The 18826-nt window shown below is 37.6% G+C and overlaps 3 protein-coding genes across 6 annotated transcripts; 1 reads left to right on the forward strand and 2 right to left on the reverse strand.

The window, feature by feature from the left end:
* Positions 1-1032: 1032 nt before the first annotated feature.
* LOC148999562 (B3 domain-containing protein At1g05920-like) lies at positions 1033-1497 on the forward strand. Its single transcript, XM_089140274.1, has one exon. The coding sequence runs from the start codon at positions 1033-1035 to the stop codon at positions 1495-1497; it is 465 nt and encodes a 154-aa protein (XP_088996400.1).
* Positions 1498-2619: 1122 nt separating this feature from the next.
* LOC148999563 (myb family transcription factor PHL7-like) lies at positions 2620-17270 on the reverse strand. 4 transcript variants are annotated; one of them, XM_089140322.1, is made up of 8 exons: positions 17184-17270; positions 9915-10026; positions 7461-7694; positions 6381-6457; positions 6237-6279; positions 6005-6062; positions 4713-4782; positions 2620-3401 (listed from the first exon to the last, which is right to left on the reverse strand). In XM_089140322.1, the coding sequence occupies exons 3-8, from the start codon at positions 7681-7683 to the stop codon at positions 2883-2885; spliced, it is 990 nt and encodes a 329-aa protein (XP_088996448.1). In that variant the 5' UTR covers positions 7684-7694; positions 9915-10026; positions 17184-17270; the 3' UTR covers positions 2620-2882. The 4 variants fall into 4 exon arrangements, with proteins under 4 accessions (XP_088996448.1, XP_088996447.1, XP_088996450.1 ...); XM_089140321.1 differs by lacking the exon at positions 9915-10026 and having other exon boundaries at positions 17184-17268; XM_089140324.1 differs by lacking the exon at positions 9915-10026 and having other exon boundaries at positions 7461-7759; positions 17184-17260.
* LOC148999564 (pentatricopeptide (PPR) repeat protein) lies at positions 13506-17273 on the reverse strand. The gene is made up of 2 exons (XM_089140320.1): positions 17184-17273; positions 13506-16308 (listed from the first exon to the last, which is right to left on the reverse strand). Exon 2 carries the CDS (start codon positions 16133-16135, stop codon positions 14114-14116), a length of 2022 nt encoding a protein of 673 aa, XP_088996446.1. The 5' UTR covers positions 16136-16308; positions 17184-17273; the 3' UTR covers positions 13506-14113.
* Positions 17274-18826: the final 1553 nt, after the last annotated feature.

The following is an 18826-nucleotide window of genomic DNA, read 5'->3' on the forward strand; positions in this document are numbered from 1 at the left end:
TGCTCCCCCGACAACTTCCCAATTACAAAACCTCAGTGGGGCCCACAGGTGAAATTTTGAGTTTTTCCCGACTCTATGGTTTCACCCCAGTGACATAAACGTAAAATTTTCTTTGACAAAAGTTATTTTCAAATTTAGCAATCCAAATTAAATAGAGTTTGAGGAATCCGTGGAACACCCAAAAAAAAATAAAAATATTCCAATGGAGAGGAAGTAGATTTCTTAGATCCATTTGTTGTCTATAGATCACTCTTTGATAGACCCCTACCCTGAAGAACCCAACTGCACCTAACTTTTATTCTTCATAAAAAATTTGACCCAATTCTTCTAATTCACCTTTTGAACTGCTTTCTTCTTTTGCTTTGCGTCTTGAATTTGGTTCTGTTTTCTTGATGCAGGGCTTATTCTAACGAGTTTCATTGTAAACGGAAATGTACAACCTTTGCTTTTCCTTCCCAAAAAATCAAATAAAAACTCGCGTGAAACCGTAAGAGTCAGAGTCATCGGCACGATTCAAATTCAAATTCAAATAGTGAGAGTTGGAATCGAACTCAACTTCTTATTTGGTAGAGTTGGAATTGAACTACTCAACTAAAACCTCAGCTATAAGTAGATGATGCCCCTTGCATTCTTGTCTTTTATCGATGATTTTTGGTGAACTGAACGTTTGTGAGATTGAAGAAGAGAAGAAAGGTGAAGAAGAGAAGAAAGTTTATGATGGCAGAACCAAAGATGTTGCAGAGAGATCGTAAGGAGTTGCGAGAGACGTTTACTATGGAGTTGAAAGGAATGGGTATCAATCCTGGTCTTCTGGGAGACACGGCAACACTTCGAGAATTCATCAAGAAGATGCGTTCTAATGTGGACGAGATTGACAATGAGAAGAGAAAAGCTGCTGAAGATTGTCTTCCATCAACGACAAAGAAACTAAAATTGAAAGGGAAGTAAGGGCGGCAACAGAGGACCAAAGAACAAAGAAAAAAAAATAAGAAGAAAAAGTCTTTATGTTCTGGAAGGTTGAATCCAGCTTCAATGGCACTTGCACCTCTACCGCCACGAGTTTCACCCGTGATCCCTGCAGAGCTTATGAATGAGATTACAAGGCTTGGTGGTGAAGATGTGATATTAGTGATAAGGAAATACCTACTTAAAACTGATTTGAGTAGGACTCATGATCGTCTATCTATTCCAGTAAACCAGGCAAAGTTATTTGCAGAAACCTTAACAAAAGAAGAGAATGCTAAAGTTTGCAAGTGCATCTCTATAGAAGTACCAGTCTTGGTATGGGTCACCGGAGACGATGCACCTCAGCCTCAGCTATGGAATTTGCGATTCTTTCGGTGGAATATGAACAACACGAGCATTTTCGTACTACGTACGCGATGGTGGAAGGTGGTGGAAGTCCACAACTTTCAAGTTGGTAATGAAATCCAAGTTTGGTCATTCAGAGGAGGAGAGGAGAAAAAGCTTGGTTTTGCAATTAATGTTAGTCGGTGATAAGAGAAATATCTACTCAGATGTGTATTCTCTATTCTATAGATTTTTTTTTATGCAATGACCATCGTAAGGAAAAGAATATGCAAGTAAAGAAGATTCTTTGTGATTATTATTTCCACTTTGTCTTGTTTGTTGTTGAGATTCATACTACTTAAAAGAATTTTGATTTTCCATGGTGCAAACACATTTTTTTCTTCTAATTTTTTTTTTTTTTGGCAATGCTGTTTCTATTATGAGAATCACCATCGTTAGCATGATCGACATAATTATTTTATAAAGGGGCATAAAATCAGGAGTTAACCAAATCTGGAGTGCATTAATTTGGTGATTTATAGTTAACATCTACAACTATAAATCACTTCCTCTCTTTATTGGCAGATATCCAAACTTTTTGAACATTCTTCAGGTCCCAGATCTCCATCAGCAGCTCATTGTTGCAAATCACCTAGGAGATGTTATATGTTTTCAACTTTTCGTAGATGGTGCGTGGGAGAGCAACACTAGAAAGGGAGGAATGAGTTGTATTCTCTGAAGTTCTAGTAACCATATGCAGAGAGCAGTAGTGCAACTATCATAAGCGAGGATCATCTGCATGAAGGTGTTTTTTTATTATATGGATACTACAACTCCATGTTGATAAGAGTGTTTATCAACTCGACATTCATTCACTGTAGTGTTCCCTAACCTGTATGTAATTGTATATTTTCCAATTTCTTCACTGGGACCTTGCTTGTAAGCTACAAATGACCCAGATTGATCTGGCCTACATTCATTCATTCATTCCTATAAAATTTGTATAGTAGACAAAGCAGTTAGTTTATAAACCTAATGATAGACCAACATTTTCAAAATAAACTCAAATTCGTCAAACCAACCCAACCTGATTGATCGAGATCAATGGAGGGGACTCTGTTTTGGGGGGTTAGTAAGTTGAAGTGGTTGAATGTGAATGTGAGAGTAGGTTAATGAATGCAGGCATCAAGAGCCTCCTGGGTTTGCAAATTTACATATCTAAATGCAGGTGTAGTGCTCATGATCTCACTCTGACATTTATTGGCTAGGGTCTGTCAAGGGTAGTCGATCAACTGAACGGATGGCATCTAACATTGTTTTGGATTCTGCTTCATGTCAGAGAATCTTTGCATACAACAAATTACAACACAGTGAGGCAAAGGGAATAAGGAACGTGTGGAAGCCCAAAAAGTATCCTTCATCCTAATAACTAACAACGTGGAATTGATACACCCAGTTTTTCTTACTCCTAATCAATGATATCTTCTGAAAATTACATACATTCTAATTTTTCATATGCAGGGAGGTGAAGACGAATCCTGTACTGTTGTATAAAACATTGGAACCGATCATACATCACATCCCTGAACATTTCAACTCTTATCTTCATTACCAAAGAGTTTCGCAGATGAGGGATCTAAAGGATCTCCAATTGATGATACTGAACACGGTTGCCGGACACCAGAACTCAAGCTCGATTCTAGTATCTGGTGTGTGAGGATGATCTCTGGTTTTACACCTGCAGAACCCATGTTCAAGGGGTGTTGTTTAGCTGATCTCTTGGCTTTTGGGCTCACAGCTGGTGAACTGATGTGGCAGCCAGAATCTGGCGTCGACGGTTCCTGGTGGGATGAGAAAGACTCATCATAGGAGAGACTCTTTGCTGGTGCACCTTCCTTGGAAGCCTTGTCTTGTAGGGGAGACTCAGAGGTTGAAGCAGGGGTTGATGGGTCAGTCTTGTTGTCAGATTGTGGACAGCTGTGTCCAGAGGGAAGGGCAGGAAGCTCAGAACTAGGCTCCCCAAGAAACCCACCAAGCCGTTGTTGCTCTTCCATTATCTTCTTCAGGTAATTGCCTTGGGCTTCTATTCTTAACTGTAGCTGCCTCTGCACCTGTCATGAATTCATTCAAGATCGAGTTAGAACTCCCAACCCAGGTCCTCATTAGACACATATATCCCATATAACAATTGGACAGCACCCAAAAATAAAGAAATATAGTGCATTCTAAAAGGGTATTGAGTGAATTGATCTACCATGTACCTACCTGGGATGAATGTCACAGAGGTTGGACAAATCTTCATAACCCCCCCCCCCAAAAAAAAAAAAAAAAAAAAAAAAAAAGGAAAGAAAGCCCCCAAAGAACCCACAACCAAAAAATAAAATGTTTTATTAATAAATTAAAATTTTAAATGGTTTCCTCTGAAAGGAGAAGATTATGAATTGTTTTCAGAGCAACCAAAAATAGATGAAATCAATTAATTTCAGTTTCTGGTAAACCAACATTAGCCACTCAGTCAATCTATATTAGGCATTAAGAAGCTTTTGAAAGAAAAAAAAAATCATCGTGCTCAGTGTATTGATCATTTGCTCACCCGCTGAACAATTTGGTCAGAGACTCACAGGTTCAAGAACCAGCCTGTCAGGCAACAGGGGTAAAGGCTGCAAGCAAATCCTCCCCATACCCTACTACATGCAGGAGCCTTGTGCCACAAGATATGGCCTTCTTTTAATTGATTTATTAGTGAGTGGTTCCATGATTCTTTAAAGTGAAAAGCAAGGAGCACACATTTACCTCTAGTATTACTCTTAAGCCAGTTTAAACGAAAAGTGACATAATAAAACATGGAGAAACGCACATCTGCTCACCTCTGCCATACCAACACAATTTAAAAAGATAAATGACCCACTTTGACTTCTAAAGATATCACGAAACTTGGAAAGAGACATGGTCCACAAAGAAGTGCACATTAGTACCATTTTTGGACAGGTGGGGGAGGAGGGTAGTAGGAAATGACAAATAGACAACCCAAAACAACTACCGACTATTACCAAATTTTATCATGAACAAGTCTGGTACACCAAACAATGCTCCCTCCCCTCCTGATTTCTATCCATACTACCTCAGTAGTTTCAAATAAGTTGCCTACCAGGAGGCTGTCTCCTGATCTCTGCTTTAAGTATAATGACTTGAAAAAAAATGTTAACACTCCAAATGATACTCAGAATTCAAGTCAAGCAAAACTTAGTGTTGAGAAACAAATTTTCAAAACGTTTTTTAAATCTAAGAGCCATTTTAGCATTTTTAGCTATGTTACGCTCCATCTAGACATATTTCAACACTTAAATCACTAAATACAAATCATAATAATATATAGATATCTTGAAGAGATGCTTCTACGTTTTATAAGTTGAAAGACTTGCCTCTAACTGCTCATGCAACCGCTTTTGCACTTCCATCTGCAGCCTGAGTGCTTCTGTTATTTGTATACCACTACATACATGAAGATCCACACTAATAAGATCAAGTATCATTTCATATTTATTATAAAAAATAAAAAATAAAAAGAGTATCCCACCATCATCCTTTCACTGAAGAAAAAAAAAAGGATCAAGTATCCCAAAATTATATGTTTCACAATGAAGAATGGAACAATTTTTATGCAGTCACAGTACTCTCATTCACTGGGGTAGGTTAAGATGTTCCTGGGAAGTACCAAGAGGGTATTTTGGGGAACATACTAAAAACTATTATGGGCACGTGAGCCTAGGATGGTGGAAGAAAACCTTGTTGACAAACAATCTACCAGTGATGCTTTTTCCCCTTTCTTTGTTTGAAGGTCTAAAGTTTTATGACCATCCAAAAGAAAATAAAAGAGATTCAATAGTTAACATCCTCATCTTTAATTGTTGTGTACATATTATGAAGGGAAAATTTCTTAGATCCACTGATTTTGAAAAAGATTTACCTGATAAGATGCTTTTGAAAAAGTTAAACAGATTTTATTTTTTAAAAGAATTACCAAATCCCTAATTCAGTGCTTACTCCCACCCAACCAATATTTTACTCTAAACTACCCAAATTATCCTTCTAATAAATTATTTTTTTATACAATTTACTTATTATTTTCCACCTTCATAGAAAACTTTCTTTTCTAATTTAATTCCTTGAAGTTAGTTAACAATCCTCAGGTCTAAAATTTGTATATATTGGAAAGACTCTAGTAGAAAAATAATTTGGGTAGTTTAGAGTAAAATATTGGTTGGGTAGGAAGAATTAATACTAAATTAGGGATTTGGTAATTCTTTTAAAAAATGAAATCTTTTAGAGTAAAACATTTTTAAGAACATCCTATTAGATAAATCTTTTTCAAAATCAGTAGGTCAGGGAAAGTTTCCCTATCCTGAATGGGGCCATCACATGCATGCATTTTGCATGGATAGGAAGAGTGGTCCTGATCAATAGGCCCTTACCAGTAGCACAAACGTCCGGCCCGATCATGATCAGGTTGAAGTATACAAAGCCAAACTCATGATGCGGCAAAATAGATAATTAGTCAGGTTGTTCATGTTCCAGCAAGTATAGGTTGGGAGGTAAAGGTTAATTGACACCCTAGACATTTTCACTACTATGAGGATGCATAAATCCATCATGATTTATTTGACAGCAAAAATTAGATCGTACAAAAAAAGGTGCAAAAAAAAAGTTCACTTACGAAGAACCATCCAAGCCAGTAGACAAGTCCCCTGATTCTTTCTTGTCAACCTTCTTACCTGCATTTGCAAAATGTCATAAGATTGATATCCCAAAAGCCTAATCAAAGAAGGAAAAAGACTCCATAAGTATTTCAAACTACTCTGAACTGTAGATAAACTAATGTCACTTCTCAAACAAACTAAAGAAGAATACAGCCATATATCACTGAAATGCAAGATCGATGTACAGACCATCAGATGTTGACTCCGGGACATAGTTTGCAAGCCGATATTTCTGAGTGCACCAAAGTACCATAATTAACAAAAATACAAGAAAAGAAAAAGTACAGTGAAGGAAAGAATGTAAGGAAGGTTCTGGTTTCCATAAATACTTGCCTGCAAGTGGCTTTTAACATGGTAAATAGTCAAACCTTGTACACCCATGACTCTAAGCACACCTTTGGGAGTTGCCCCTGTACATGGACAAGAAACACTAACATCATGTGAACCTAACATAAATGTTTTTCAAAACAGAAACTAAGAAGACAGCTCAATTGAAATTCGCACTTTCCTGCACTGAATCAAGTATCTGTACTTGATCAAGTTAAACAAACACGTCATTGAGGTACCATGGGGTTGGCTCAGCGGGCAAAGACCAACACCTCTTAGTAAAGAGGTCAAGAGTTAAACTCTTCTTGGGTATATGTAAATATGTCCCCCCCCCCCCCCCCAAGGTAATATATATATATATATATATATATATATATAAAGCACCTTCTTTAATTTTATTCACCCAAAAAAACTGTCATCAAGGGTTTATGACAAATTTACTGAGGTTCTCAAATAACCAACACACCCCTCAGTCTAACACGCTTTAATATGGCCTGGACAAAATTCATGTGGCTAGCTTAGATATTCAGCATTCTCTGGAATTATAATTTATATATTTGTTTCTGGGTGTTTCTGGGTGTTTCTGGGTGGTCAGGGGCGGTGGAAGGTATTATAGAAAGATAAAGTTATCTCTTTTATGAACACCCAACTACAACTTGAATTGGGTGTAAATGTGCAATCATTCAGCACTGATCTGAGTAACAGAAAATCCCTATTTTTTGTTGGAATAGTGGAACACCAGAAATTACCCAAAATCTTTCACTACCTACACACAAGTGCCCCCCCCCCTTTTTTTCCTTTCTCTTTCCCCTAGTTACTCAAAATTAATATTTCAAACAACTTTTAGTGACACGATGGAAATTTCATATTCTAAAAAGTAATAAATTCCGCTACAGAATACAGAATACGGCAAGAAACAAAAGGGCTGCTGGAAAAATATCTAGAAATAGTCTCTTATCTAAAGCTGAGGTACCAGGATCTATTACAAACTTCCTGTTCAAAAGTTGAACTATCTTAGCACATATAATTCCATCCCAAAAATATCATGCAATATGGAATGCTGGAATGCATATTCATAGAACTCACTATCTGGGCCACCAAGTTGCGCAACAGCATCCACAAAACGTTCATGCAGCTCATGTGTCCAACGCAACCGTTGTCTAGAGGCCAAATTAGAGTTACTACCACTGAGGTTGTTGCCTCCACTTCTAGGAGCCATTGAAGTGTTACTTCCGTCTTGGTGCTGGCCTTGAACTAATGAGTTGCTGCAAGCTATATTTGAACTAGGTACAGTCTTTGGCTGATACATTTGTCATTTACCTATGAACAGGATAAAAGGAATTCATCTAATTCAGCAAAATAAAGTATCATGAACATTTTGGAGTCTGCATGAATAGAAAGAAGAGAGAGAGAGTGAAAATCAAATATTAAACTTCAGCGAAAAAGAGAAACAGCAAGAGATGCAAGGTAATTTAGTAAAAAATCAGATGTATAAAATAATAGAAATGGATTGATCATAATGGCTAAGCCCAGCACCAGAAGGGTTTCTAGGGTTGTTGATGATCCCTGACCAATTCCAGTCTGCTAAGGCTGCTATTATAGCCTAGCCCACTACTTCACATAGACTAAAGATGCACAGCAACCTCAATTCTAGTTCGGCTAGATCTAGTTTATGTCAATTGTTGGCGAAAAGTCCAGCACTCTCAGTTGGGACATCCAGTTTAAATCTAGGGTTCAGAAAGGATGTTATATGGTAGATACAAGAACAATGAAACAAACTAGAAGTATTGTTCTGAAATTGATGATGCCAATGTTCTTTTTCATATTATTGAATTCAAAAAAAATTCCAGGACTGAACTGGAGGAGAGAGAGGCGATCAATGGACAGATATTGAAGTTGAAATTGATGGAATCTGCAGCTCCGGTTCTGCTATAATGGCAGATACCAGTTATGGTACCACACTATCCTTTTGATCCATCAAGAATATGGCTTTAATGGTTTCTTCTCAGCTCCTCTCTCTTTGTGGAAGTCTTAGAGTTTTTTATTCATCGGGTTTTAGAAATGGGTGGGTAAAGGTTAATCAGATTTCAATCAAGGGTTTCCACACTTAAAATTTACTATCTTAATTCCAGACATTTATTTGGTAAATTTCCAGGTGTCGCCTTGTAGTGATGAACTGCTATGTACAGCAAACAGTTCTTCAAAGCAAGAGATTTTTATCCAAAGTTGCTCCAATAAAGAGTTTTGACTCTGATCACTGGCATTCCTCCACTCCCTTAGCCACTTCTCTTTGCCCTTCGGAGATAAGGAAGCGAGGCAAATCAAATGGATGGATAGGCTTCTCTTAAGATATTTGTGTTGTTCATCGGGTATTATTAGTGGAAGCCTCTACCATGGACTAAATTTCAATCGAAATGATCAAAATTTTGACCGAAATGCCTGCATTTTTTTAAATTGAAACAAAACTTCAGATTTTTTGTCGAAATCATATGTTTCAACCAAAATTTCACAGTTTCAACCATTTCACAAGTTTCGACCGAAATTTCACAAGTTTCAAAATCCAACTTGTTTTTACTAGGTTTTTGTTGAATTCTATCCCATTTTCACCTAATTTCCACAGCTCCTTTACCTTCAAAAACCTCTTCTGCTCATCTTTTGCCTCTAAACACCTCCAAAGCCACAACAGCTACAAAGGAAACTCCGGCAGCAATAGAATGTGAAGCATGAGCCATCCCAATAGTTCCAAAATTACCATTTTTTTCATTTTTGTTTTGTTCATGCCTTAAATTATCGTTTATTGCCTTAAAATTAATATATGTTTAGCCTAGGACTATGATTTATGATTATGTGTTGCTAAACTTTTTTTTTATTATTTGCTATCTCTTTTTATTTTCTAATTTTAATAACTATTTTTTAAATTATGTATTTTGAAAAAAATACATATGTACATATGATATGGGTTTCAACTTAATATATGTGAGATATCATCATTTGATCTAGTTGGTCATTTTATTTTGTTGATTTGTTGTATATGTAATCATTCTATCCAACGATTCATATATGTTTATGATTCTATGCATGTATGCAATACAATTTGTACTTGTCGGAACCAATCATTTGTTAGTATACTTGAATGATAAATTTGCAGTGGTATTTTTGGCAAAGTACTAGTTCTATTGTGTTTATTATGCATTATATAAGTAGGAGGCAAGAAATTAGATGAAATGGAGGTCATATAGGGCTCGAAACCTAGGGTTGAAATTAAAAAAAAAAAAATCATTGGTTTTGGTTTTGACCGAAATTTCGATCGAAAATGGAACTCTCGCATTTTCCCTAGGTCAAAACTTGAGTTTTGATCGAAATTTGTTCCTTGGCCTCAACAACACTAATTTCATGCTTTGTTGCTTGACCGCCGCTAATATAACTGCTACCAAAACTAAGGATGAATTTATCAACCTCTGTTCAGGTGGAAACTTTAAAGAGGCATCCCAAAGATTTCATCATATGGAAATATGGTCATACATGCCCCTATTTTCTCACCTCTTACAAGGATGCTTCTCTTACACTTGCTTACCTAGGCCAGCAGCCCCATTCTTTGGTCATCACCTCGGATTGTTCAGCCGACAATTTCATATCAAATCATCTACTCAACCTGTACTCCAAATGCAAAAAATCACAGGCTGCAATGACATTATTTAATGTGATGTTTCAAGAAAGAACATCATGTCTTCAAACATCTTGATTGGTGGATTTATTCAAAACAGTGATTTAGAAAATGCCTAAAAGGAACTTTGTAACGTGGAATGCTATGGTTACTAGATGTACTCAATTTGAATTCAATGAGGAGAGTTCAGATTTGTTCTCTTCGATGCACATATGAGATTCTCCCCTCAAGGAATTCACTCGTAAGTGTTCTGAGAGGTTGTATAGGTTTGAGAGTATGGAATGCTGGGAGGCAGATCCATGCCTATGCTACAAAGTCCTGATATAAGTGTAATTTGGTTGTTGGCAGCTGCATGGTTTATATGCACATGAAATGTGGAAGTATGTAGGACAAGGAAAGAGAGTTTAAGGAGATGCCCATTCATAATGTTGTTGCTTGCACCACCCTGATGGCTAGAAGGGCTCAAAATGGGTGCTCTGAGGGAGTTCTAAATTATTTTAATCTGATGAGGATGGTGGGATTCAGACCAAACAAGGTTGCCATTGTTAGTGTAATTAGTCCATGATTAGAATTGGCCACTCTTAGGCAAGACCAACAAATACAGTCAAATCTGGGTTAGTTAGCATGTACTCAAGATAAAAATAATGGGGGTGACATGTACTTCATAAAGAATAGGGAACCAGTGACAACTATCAGAGCATTCATTTTCTCGATCTGCTGTAACCTCCAATAATGGAAACCCTAATCCATGAGCTTCAATCAAACAGTTTCTTAGGGGTTTGGGTTTGGTCCATTTACAAACTGAGGTTCTTGTTTTTCTCAAGGTTTTGGTAGACTAGTGAAAGGGGGGGGGGGGGGAATGAACTTAATATTCCAAGAGAAATGCTTAGCAAAAGAATAGCTGGCTCCACAAGTACTTTAAAATACAGCCAGAAGAAGGGCATCTTCATCAGGAATAAAATCCCAAAACATGACTGTCGGGCACTAAGAGCCCTATATGGAGCTGTGTTGTCATTGCTAGCAAACATTATAGTCATATTGCTGATGTGGCAGTAAAGAGGGACAAGTTAGAAGAGGTGGAATGGTCAAACGGTCAACAACAGAGTGATAGGGGTAGTTTGGTCATTTTATGCATTTACAAGGTCACCTCGACTTGTGGGATGGCTTGTGGACTGTTTATCAGTGCTTACACAGCTTCTGCTAAAGGCTGAAAGCAGCAGGTGTAGGACTGAAGAATCAGAAGTTGGAAAAAGACAGGTTCATGCATTGTGTATATGTTTAAGAGTCAATTTTCTGAAGCCTTATCAGTAGATCTTAATAAAACACTCCTCATGGAAATTGTCAATCATCAAGTTGTAGTCCCAAGAAAACCTCTTTCATGTCATTTGGATACCAGATAAAGAAATTATGAAGCTTCTCATATGGCTGCAAAAACAGAGCAAAGTTATGGCAAAGTTAACACTGCTTATGTTGTTTGTTCTCTATAGAACCCTGTTGATTCATATTGCTCTAGCCACAGAGGTCATTATTTAGATTTGTTTGGGTCATGCTGGGTATGAAATGAAGGTTTATGAGAAAGAGTACGTTTATGAAGTTCTGATTGTTTCGAAGAGTAAAATCCTATACTTAATGGATGGTGTAGATAAAAGATTTTGTTTAAACGGATCTAGTGAAGGTATGCACTAAGTAATGGATTGAACAGAAGATTCTAGCACAAAGGATCATATTGGTCGAGCGCATTAGATCTCGGTGCACCACTTGTAAGATGAATCGGATACTTTTAAGTAATTACAAAAAGAACTCCCAAACTTCTGTGGAAAAATCTGAAACACGCCACCATCAGATTTTGACAATAAAACTTCAATCAGCAATAACACAATCGATTTAAAAGGCGTTTTGACGAACTTTCTTTTTTTTTCTTTTCTTTTTCCTTCCCCAAATTGGGTATAGGAGAGAAATCCATTGAATCCAGCTTTCAATGACTTATGAGGTCAACAAGTTAATGTGTTTGATAATCAATGACTCTAGATTGAAGACTGCTTGAGCATAGAGCATTCAAAGGGGTGGAATCCACTGATTAAAGGTGTCAAGGTTGCAAGAATCACTCATTGAGAGGTAATTTGATTATTGAAACCCTAGTTTGGTTTTCCTAGGTTGTGTTCAATGGTGAAGAACCTAGACCATTGATGTAATCTCGAGAACCTGAATTTTCTAGTTTTAAATTGTAAACCTAGCAAGTTAGGGCTAGTCTAGGGCATCAGGGTTGTCAGCCTTGTCTAAGGTTGTCTCAAATTAAAGCAGGGGGATTGGATTTCTTAGGTTGTTGTTGCAGCCAAAATCATTGAATAGCGTATTGAGTAATATATGAAACCCTATGTGTAGTGTATTACTTCATGGTTGTAGGCATTTTGGATGAACCATGTAAGTTTAGTGTCACATGTCTGCTTTGCTTTATATTGCATATATTGGAGGGTCTGAAATGTAGAGTAGTGGAAAACTGTCTGGTAGACCCAATCACATTTTATTGTGCAGTTGATGTATTTGTGCGTGGTTGATAATTACAGAATCACCCAGGCCAATCTTGAAAACATAATTAAAGAAGTGCCATAGATTGAAGGAAGTTTTGAGATACACTGTTTCACCCCCCCCCTCTCAATGTCAACTTAGGATTCACAATGACAACATGGGAGGATTTCATAATCCACAAGACTTTATAAGATATTAGCCATTAGATTTTCAGTTCATTAGTAGATCATTTTTCTTGCAGTGGGACTTGTAAGAGAAAAATAAATGAGAAGGAACATTAATACAGCCTCAAGCGTACAACGATAAAGTCAACAAGAATGAGAAGGATCATTCAAATGAACCATGTACATGAATAGAACCAACCACCCACACCTTGAAAAAGTATCAACAATTCAACCCCTATGATGTGAACCTGATTCTAGGGTTTGGATTTCGAAGATGAATCCCCTAAAATTTAGGGTTTGCCCAGAATCTTCCAGCAAATTAATAGGATGATGTAAGGAACCAAGGGTGATTCTAAGACTATTATGAAATGAAAAGGGCCTAAGAGAGGGGAGGGTGTGAGGGCTATTGCAAAGGCTGGGAAGGATGGGGGATGGACTTGGGAGGGTCGTAGGGGGTAGGGGCAGAGAGTAAGGGAGTCACAGGGGCTGGGGAATGCTGCTGTTGTGATGTGGCAGTAAGGGGGAAGGGGTCTAGGGTAGTGCGCAGAACAAGGAAGGGGGAGAGTAGGACTTGTGGTGTCTAAGGGAGGTGGTCTTGGGGTAGGGGGCTCCTTTAATTGCAGGGCAATGGAAGGGAGAAGGCAGCAATAGTAGGGGAGGAGTTTTCTAGGGCTTGTGATGGGATTGGGAGGTGAGGCAGGGGTTGGGGATGCAATGTTGTATTTGTTGAGGCTGCTGTTGACTGTTAACGTTTGCTGGAATTGGAAGAAGTTGCTAGAGTTGTTGAAGAAGAATGCTAGATAGGGTTGCCGATCATTGAAGAAGAAAGCATTTCTCAAAATCTGCCATGGCTCCCTCAAACAGGAACCACAGTCCTCAAACTCAATTTTCTTATTCACATAATTAGACTTAATGAATACAAAGAAAGAATAGGCTATTTGTAGCCTACTAAAAGACCTTAACTCAAAGTGGGATTCCTTTATAGATTAGGATCCCACCACGTTAATCATAACTATTGAAATAAAAATTAAAAGATCTAATGGATCTTAATTGACACAAGCTGAAATAAAATTATAAATAACTTAAAACTTTTAATAAGCACATGCTAAATTCTATTCAATTAAAACTTTAATTAACTCATGTGCTAGAGTTTAGAACTAAGGACTCAACTACAAACTCAACCACTAACTCAAATCAAAACTTCTTAACCAAACTGGACTCTAGAATTAAATTGGAATTAAATTCCAACAACTAAATAGGGCTGAAAATGCCCAAAATACCCCTCTTCGAGGGTTCGGCCAGCCTAGGGAGGCTTCTCAAGAGCATCTAGTGGACCCCACTTAGTGTTTTGGCCAAGGGGCTATTTCGTGTTCACAACACCCTGCTCACCAATAATCTTTACAAGAACAACTCCCATCTTTGAAGTGGTGAAATCGACTAGCATCTCGAACAATTATTTCCCGGGCAGTGATCTCACTTATAAACTTGATCGCTAAGTGGCAATCATTACAAACACGCAAGTTCTTCATGACTCTAATTGGAGCACCAACAGGACTACTCAAGAGTGCAAAAGCAATTGCTAGCTTCTCACTATGGTGAGCTAAGTTATACTCCTTTTCTTCAACTTCCATGTCATGCAAGACAGAGTTGGTATCTGGCATGTAACCTCGTTTCTTCATCTCTGATATCAAATCTTTTAGATAGTTATTAATCTCATTCCATTTTGGATGGGATCGATCACCCATACAAAATTGATGCACTTTGTTCTTCACTTCCAACCAACTTACCCCGGGCTCCTTCTTTACCTGCCTCTCTCTCATGGTTTTCCTCACATTTGAAACATCACTCCAACTCCTAGCAGAAGCATGGATGTTTGATAGTAAGACATAGGGCGCAGAATCCTGTGGCTCAAGCTTAAGTACATCTTCGGCAATCCTTCTAGCCATGCTAGTATTTTTGTGGATTTTACAAGCAGACAACAAAGTATTCCAAATGATTCCATCTGGTATCATGGGCATTGATCGGATCAAAGCCTCTGCTTCCACCAAACATCCAGAGCGCCCAAAGAGATCAACCATACAAGTATAGTGCTCCAACCTTGGCTTTACTTGATACTTATTCACCATCAACTCAAAAAATTCAGTTCCTTTTTCTTTCAATCCACTGTGACTGCAAGCATAGAGTAAGCTCAAAAAGGTAATATCATTTGGCTCCAATCCTACTTTCTCCATCTGCTCAAACAATTGGATTGCTTCTTGGCCCTGGCCATGGAACCCAAAAGCTGCAATCATTGAGCTCCATAAGACTACATCTGACCCTTCACATTCCAAGAAAACCCTTAGAGAGTCTTCCAAACACCCACACCTCGAGTACATGCTAACCAGTGAACTTAACACGGACACTACAGAATCAGCCCCAGATTTGATTGCTAAAGCATGAATCTGCTGGCCTTGCCCAAAAGTGGCCAATTCTGAACATGAACTAATTACACTAACAAAGGTAACCTTGTCTGGTTTGAATCCTGCCATCCTCATCAAATTAAAATAGTTCAGAGCTCCCTCAAAGCACCCATTTTGAGCCCTTCCGGCAATAAGGGTATTGCAAGCAACAACATTATGAACAGGCATCCCCTTGAACACCTCTCCCCCGTCCTGTATACTTCCACATTTCATATACATATGAGCCATAGAGCTACCAACAACCAAATTACACTCGTACCCAGACTTTGAAGCATAGGCATGGATCTGCTGCCCAGCATCCCAAGCTCTCAAACCCGCACAACCTCTTAGAACACTTCCGAGAGTGAATTCATCGGGGGAGAATCCCATTTTGTGCATTTGAGAGAACAAATCCAAACCCTCTTCATTGAATTCAAATTGAGTAAATCCAGTAACCATAGCATTCCATGTTGCAAGGTTCCTTTCAGGCATTTCTTCAAACACCTTGCAAGCATTTTCTAAATCACCATTTTGAATAAACCCACCTATCAAGATGTTTGAGGACATAACATTCTTCCTCGGCATCATATTGAATAATGCCATTGCAGCCTGTAATTTTCCACATTTGGAGTATAGGTTGAGTAGATGATTAGATATAAATCTGTCAGCAGAACAACCCGAGGTGATGACCAAAGAATGGAGTTGTTGGCCTAGGGTAAGAGAGTGCAAGAAAATGCATCCTTGTAAGAGGTGAGAAAACAAGGGTGGGTCTGACCATATCCTCGTATGAAATCTTTCGAATGCCTCTTTCAAGTTTCCATTGGAACAGAGGTCAATAAATTCGTCCTTAGTTTTGGCAACAGTTATATTAGCAGCAGTCGTGCAATAAAGCAAGAAATTGGAGTTGTAGAGGCTTCCACTAATAATACCCGGTGAACAACACAAGTATCTTAAGAGAAGCCTACCCATTACTTTGATTTGCCACGCTCCTTATCTTTGAAAGGCATAGTCAAGTGGCTCAGGGAGTGGAGGAATGCTAGTGATCGGCGTAAAAACTATTTATTTGAGTAACTCCAGATAAAAGTCCTTTACTATGCAAATCTGTCTGTTGTGCATAGCAATGCACCACCATAAGGCGACACCTGGAAAATACCAAATAAATGGCTGGAATCAAATAGCAAATTTTAAATGTGAAACCATTAAGTGAAACGCATTTAACCTATACCCGCCCAATTCTGAAAAACCCAACTAATCAAAAACTCTAAAACGCTCACAAAGAAGAGTTCAGATGAGCTGAAAAGAAACCACTAAAGCCTTCTTCTTGATGGATCGAAAGGATGGAAAGATACCATTACTAGTACCTGCCATTAAAACTAAACCAAAGCTGTAGATTCAATCAATTTTTCAACTTCAATATCAGTCCGTCTATTGATTGCCTCTCTCCCCAAGTCAAGTTCTGAGAAAATTTTGAAATTCACTAATACGTAGAAGAACAATAGCATCATCTGCCAAAGCCGCTGACCTTTTTTTTGGCTAAAGAACCCTGCTTACTTCGCATAAGCTAAAGATGCAATTCAAGTTTCAGCCAGATCTAGGTTACACTAATTGGTGGCGAACCGTCCAGCACTGTCAGTTTGGTTATCTAGTTTTAATCTAGGGTTCAGGAAGGATGCTATAAGGTAGACACGACATACGAGTACAATGAAAGAAACCTAAGATTTCCACATTCTGTAATTTGTGGAGTCCAAAAACACAGAACTCCGAAGATGGAGTTAGATGCTTACTCATGTCATATCATAAACAGAAACAGATGTAGTTAGATGCTTCCTTCCCTATCTATTGTCTTCAGAAAACAAAAAACAATTTTCAGGAGATTCAAAATCTGAACTAGCTTGTTAAAGTACATCTGCTATCAAAGTTAGAACGCGATATGATTGAACATTAACGAACAGAAAACTAATTAAACAGATGAAAAAAAGTAAAGACGAAGCAAATAAGAACGATGAGAAAGCTTTACCTTTTGATTAAAACTAAAACTGATGATAATACAGACGAATCTGTAGCTTCTTCGAACAAAGAAGGTGAATATCTGAGGTCTTCTGCGAACTATTTTACTGTGAAAAGTAAATGACAAACGGATTTATTTCCAGATGGAGAGGGAGTTAATATCATTTCAGCCGTCTCGGATTTCTAAAGCTCAACCAATCAAAGCATTTGGTTTTCGAGATTACGAAATTCGAAGTCTTCGCTTTTCATTCTCTTTTGTCTTTTTTTTTTTTTTTTTTTTTTTCTTGGTAAGATTCGATTTCTTTTCTCCAATGAAAATTGCTCTGCCATGACTCACGGCATGTGATTGACGACATTTTATTTTATTCAAACTTAATTTTTTTTTTTTGGGTAAATTTTATTTTATTCAAACCGAGAGTTGAATTTATTAACTAATAAATAAATAATAAGGTAAACCCCTCAAGTTTGATCCAAAGTCCAAAGAAAATAACAATTCCATTTACTTCTATGATCATGTTTAAACAACATCAATTAAAGGAATATTATCATTTTTATGACCAAAATATCTTTATAATTTTTTACTTTTATTTCATGGATTGTATTCAGTTAGAAGCTTACTTCAATACCAAATTATCAGAATTCTTGGAAATCTTTGATTTCACAATCTTTCAACCAAATTAGCTGCTCAGGGTTTGTTAAAACTTAAGTTTTCTAATTTAAACAATGAGTTTTTTTCTTGGTGGAAGTTTTTTTGGAAAATCAATATTCATCCTATATTCAAGGTGTTTTTTCTGCAAGTACTTCATACAAGAATCTCAGTTGTGGGCGTCAATTCAACCTCACTGCGTTTTTTAGGGGGACAGGGCAAAATCCATATGGCATCTCTTTCTTTCTTGTGATTGGGTTAAGCATATTTGGGTGGCGGGGCCATTAGATTTAAGAATTGACCCTCAAACTTCATTGTTTCACCTTTACTCTTCTTTTTTATCCGACTCTTACTTTGATATGCCTACACTTAGATGGATGTTTTCAATTACGATGATCAATGTTACTCCATTTGGTCTATGCATACTGAGGTGATTTTGTCCAAAAAGGACTCGGATCCATTAAAAACATTGGATTATGTGCACAAATGGACTAAGGACCTCAAACTATCCCCCCCCCCCAACAACTCCTGGTCACATAACATAGAAGACAATGACCCTACATATACATCTTTTACGCTACTCTAATGTGTGCGAGGATTCCAAACTCAAGGAGGAATTGGACAAGATGAATCTATGGTCTATTTTTGGATGGCTCTTTCAAAAAATTGCGATGGGGAATTGCGAACAACCTTTTGAAGGCTATTTTGACATGTCTACAAGCAAGATTAGGTCATGCACTTAGTTCACAAATTCAAGTCCACCACATTTGGTCTAATGTATACAAACCATTAATCTTCTACTTTCCCCACAAAGAAGTCTTGCCAACAAATGTTGTCCTTGAACTACTTAGCTTCCGGGAAAACATCATTTGTTGTGTACGAGTCTTTGTTGTGCATAGCAGTGCACATACATACCAAATGATTGGCGGAGAAAACAAAATAAATACAAGACTATTGAGGATTTTTAAAATTTAAAATTAAATTTTTAATCCAGCCAATAATTTTGT

Source organism: Hakea prostrata, chromosome 11 (genome assembly GCF_041222555.1).
Source record: "Hakea prostrata isolate BN-2017 chromosome 11, UWA_Hpros_2, whole genome shotgun sequence".
In the NCBI taxonomy this organism is placed as follows: domain Eukaryota; kingdom Viridiplantae; phylum Streptophyta; class Magnoliopsida; order Proteales; family Proteaceae; genus Hakea; species Hakea prostrata.